Here is a 4,643-nt window from a genome sequence, read left to right as displayed (position 1 = left end):
TGTCCTCCAAAGAGGCATCATGAGGCCTCCTGGGTCTAGGGGGTGTCTGAAAATGCAATGAAAAGTGGGCAACACTCTAGCACAGGGGTAGGCAACCTATGGCACGGGTGCTGAAGGAAGCATGCGAGCTGATTTTCAGTGGTACTCACGCTGCCCAGGTCCTGGCTACCTGTCCGGGGGCTCTGCCTTTTAATTTAATTTTAAAATGAAGCTTCTTAAATATTTAAAAAAACCTTATTTACTTTACATACAGCAATAGTTTAGTTATATATTATAGACTTATAGAAAGAGAACCTCTAAAAATGTTAAAATTATTACTGGCAAAATCTTAAATCAGAGTGAATAATGAAGACACGGCACAGCACTTCTGAAAGGCTGCCAACCCCTGCTCTAACTGATGGTCTCTGACACCGTCTCCCATCCAGCCCATACTACCTTCCATGAGAAAGCCCACTACAGTTTTTTGGCAACATCAGCAATTGCCAACACAGAAAAGCAGCCTCAGGAAGGGGTGTCTGGGTTTCTAACTGGACTCAATACATTAAAGCTTTGTGTCTTTTTGAAGAAGAGTTGCTCAGACTGGGTCCTTTTAATCCCACCTCTTCTCCCACTCCTGCTAGGTCTGTCCATCTCTCCTTCCCTGCACAGGCTGAGCTGCAGCCAGGGTTCCCTTTGCCCCCAGAAAGGCAGTTTAGTCTCATCTCCTCCTTTTCCCCGGTGCAGGCAGACACTGAATTTAACCTCATCTGAGGAGATAGTTCTGTGAGCTGTTGCTGTGATACATGGCACCTGCTTTTGGTCCTGGGTGAGGAGTATCACTGTGTGGCAGGGATAGAAGTTCTGGGGGTGGGGGATCTCCATGGACAGGTGACCAGTACCAGGGGTTGTGTGGAAAGAAGAGGGGTGTACAGAGACAGGCTGGCCGTGCTGGAGGCTGTGGGGGCAGGTGGAGGGTGTATACAGAAAATTAGGCACCGCTGAGGGTTATGGAGGCAGGCAGGGGATGTGCAGTGACAGGTGAGTAGCACTGAGGCTTTTTGAGTGCTGTGAAAGTCTACAGCTTGGGGGAGCATACTGTAACCCCTATATTCCTCATTTTCAGATATCAAGATCTTACATATAAAGCATGCCTTGTACAGTATCAAAGGAAACGTTATGATCTGCTGAAAGTCATGTTTTTATCCATATATGTATCATTAATGTGTATGGGGCAATGAGAATTCTGTTGTACGGTGGTCACTAAAACATGCTGTAAGTTGAGGAATCAGTCAGATATTAGCCCCCACCCTGAGGCAACAGCAGGGAAAGGAACCAACACCCAGGCAGGGTGTCAAACAACCCATCAACAGGCATTGTCCAGCAAGGGAGCTCCAATGCAATGACTCACCTGCCTGAGGCACCACAAAGAGAATTGCTAAAATTTGCTTGGAGAGACTCAGTAATGCCCCGCAGACATTCCTCGACGTGTGCTCCTGAAGCACATGGACTGAGGGTGTAAAACAGATAGAGTGGACACATATTGGGCCCTTCTCCTGCCCCAAATTTCGCTGCTAGCACTGAAGACATTGAGAAGAAAAGAAGACTCCAACAGGGAGATTGGCCCAGGTTTAAGAAACCAACCTCTATATTAAGGACTGCAATATCCAGTGGGGTGAGAAAAACAGCTTCATCTCGACGTTGCCCAATCTAATAGGGTTGAGAGTTTAGACTGCATTTTTTTTTAATTTCGGTAACCACTCTGACATTTTGCCTGTCACTTAACATCTATCTTTGTAGTTAACAAATGTGCTGTTTATTCTACCTGAAGCAGTGTGTTTGGTTTGAAGTGTGTAAGAGACTCCCCTGGGGATAACAAGCCTGGTGCATATCAATTTCTTTGTTAAATTGATGAACTCATATAAGCTTGCACTATCCTGCGGGCATAACTGCACACTGCAAGGCAAAGATTCCTAGGGTTGTGTCTGAGACTGAAGATATTGGCTAATGTCATTCACTTGCACGATCCAAGGGACAGTTTACATGGTAGAGGCTGTGCGTGAACAGCCCAGGAGTGGTGAGTTCTCACTGCAGAGCAGGGTCAGTCTGGCTCCAAGAGTCAAGGCTTGGAGTGACCTAGCAGATCACCGGTCCAGATGACACCAGAGGGCAACGTCACAGAGTTGCAGAGTGGCATGTTGATGGACAGGTGGGGAGTGCTGCTGAAATAATCTTTTTCTGTATGATTGTTCATCCAAGGCCAGCTTTGGGACTTTTCCTGGTACAGAGAGTGGGGAGCTTCAGAGTCTCTTTGCTCTGGTAAGCCACAAAACTGCAGCCTGGGTGACATAACCTTTACTCAGTTTTGTTCCCAGTTGTTGTTGTTATGTAGCTTCAGGCATTTCATTGCTAGAAATAACCACTGATATTTTGTGACAACGTACCCCATATTGATCATAGTGATATCATTATAATATGATTACATGATTATAGCATAATTATACTATAATTATGACACATTATATGCAAGAGGGGTCATTATCTGATTCGTATGCATGTATGATTTTTGTCTTCAGTTATGAATATTGACTACTTGTCTGTATTTCAAATGAAGTTACAACTGGGTAAGGACCACTAGGCAGTATGATTTCAGTCTAGATAGCCAGTTGGGACGGGCCTATTCAGAGCAATGAATCATTGGAGGAAACAATACGCATTAAGAGAAACTTATCTCCCACCAGATGAGCCTGTCTGAGAATGCTTCAGACAGCCTATACATGATGGATGCTATGACTTTACAAGGGCATGTCACCAGGCCAAAGAACTCTGGGCTCCATCTGTAATTTTCCCACAACCTAATCTGGAAACCAAGTTTTGAAACACATGGTTCCCGCCAGATGCTTAAGTTATATAAAGCAGGGAGTGACATCATTGGTGGTTCTTCACTCCCCACTCAAGAAGACTCCTAGATGTTAATAGCTATAAAATATTTACTGTACTATTTGTTATAAAGTGTGTAAACCCCTCGCTGTGCTTCTCTCTCTTGATAGGCACATTGAGCATTTCTGAGTCATACCAACACATCAACCACTTCATGGCAGCTTTCAACTTCACCCCCTCTGACCCTTCGACGTTCATCCTAATGGGCATCCCCAACCTGGAGGCTGCCCCCATCTGGATTTCCATCCCTTTCTCTATGTTCTACATTATCAGCCTGTTGGGAAATTTCACTCTTCTGTGTGTTGTACGTAAGGCGCAGACCCTGCACAAGCCGATGTACCTGCTGCTCTGCATGCTGGCACTCACAGACATCGCCACACCTACCTTTGTCGTGCCAAAGGCACTGGGCATATTTTGGTTCAATTTGAAAGGCATTACTGTGGCTGGCTGCCTCACCCAGATGTTCTTCCTTCACACAGTTTCTATTATGCACTCAGCCACCCTCGTGACAATGGCTTTCGATCGCTATGTTGCCATATATAACCCTCTGAGATACGCCACCATCCGCAGCAATGCACGAATAGCTAAGTTCGGGCTTGTAGGTCTGATAAGAGCTGTTCTCTTCATTCTGCCTCTGCCCCTGCTCCTGAGCAGGCAGCCATTCTGTGCCAACCGCATTATCCCCCACACGCAATGCGAGTACATAGCTGTGGTCAAGATTGCATGTGGGGACATTACAGTCATTAGGATATATAGCTTGATGCTAATGTTTGTAGTTTTGGGGTTTGACCTGACGCTCATTGCCCTGTCCTACGGTCAGATCATCAGGGCCGTCCTCAGAATCTCCTCTGAGAAAGCCCACCAGAAAGCTATCAACACTTGCACAACCCACATCTGTGTGATGCTGACATATTACACCCCTAGCGTCTTCTCCATTTTCACATATCAGTTTGGTCAAGGCATCGCTCCCCATGTTCACATCATCTTGGCTGACCTCTATCTCCTTATCCCTCCCATGCTCAACCCGATCATTTATGGAATCAGAAACAAAGAGCTTCGTGACAAAATTAGCAAATACATCTGCTACAGAAAGTGATCGCCTGGGGCCACTCACTTGAAACCTCTATTACAAGAGGGGGAAAGCATATCTCCTCGTTAATCAAGGATGCCCTGTCCCAATTTGGTTGAGGTCAGCATTGTGGAAGTACACAGTCTGAGAAGTTCCTCCCACACAATATATTATCACTCCATCACTCAGCATGGCTCTTTCCATTGCTGAGTTACCTCTTTCTGAGCATCACTTGGCCTCTTTCATTGTCACCCATCAGCCTCCATCCTCACACACCCTGTTACTCAGCCTTTCCGTGACGCTTAGACTATGTCTACATTAACACGGTAAGTGAACCTACTCTACACAATTTCAGCTACAGGAATAAGGTAGCTGGAGTTGATGTACCTTGGGTAAAATTACTGCAGGGTCTACACTGTGGGAGGGGGAGGAGGGGTTTACAGGAGAAAATCTCCCATTGACTTAACTTACACTTCTCTTTACTAAACCCACTAAATCGACCACAGGTGGATTGATCTCAGAGCATTGATCCCAAATGAGTATAGACCTGACCTGAGATACCATTAGATACTGAAGCATTTTGAGGCACAGTAGTTTTCCATTAGTCCCTGTGTCGTCATGGTTGTTTTCAATTTTACACACAGAAGCTACACTTTCA

General features: G+C 45.6%; 1 protein-coding gene across 1 annotated transcript; it reads left to right on the top strand.

Annotated features, from left to right (window-relative positions):
- Positions 1-3,070: 3,070 nt before the first annotated feature.
- On the top strand, positions 3,071-4,012 carry LOC127055281 (olfactory receptor 52E2-like). The gene has a single exon (XM_050962125.1). The coding sequence runs from the start codon at positions 3,071-3,073 to the stop codon at positions 4,010-4,012; it is 942 nt and encodes a 313-aa protein (XP_050818082.1).
- The last annotated feature ends 631 nt before the right edge of the window (positions 4,013-4,643 follow it).

The sequence above is a fragment of the Gopherus flavomarginatus genome, chromosome 1, assembly GCF_025201925.1.
Source record: "Gopherus flavomarginatus isolate rGopFla2 chromosome 1, rGopFla2.mat.asm, whole genome shotgun sequence".
Lineage (NCBI taxonomy): Eukaryota > Metazoa > Chordata > Testudines > Testudinidae > Gopherus > Gopherus flavomarginatus.
Note: the sequence above shows the minus strand (reverse complement) of the source record. Positions and strands in the feature narration are given on the sequence as shown.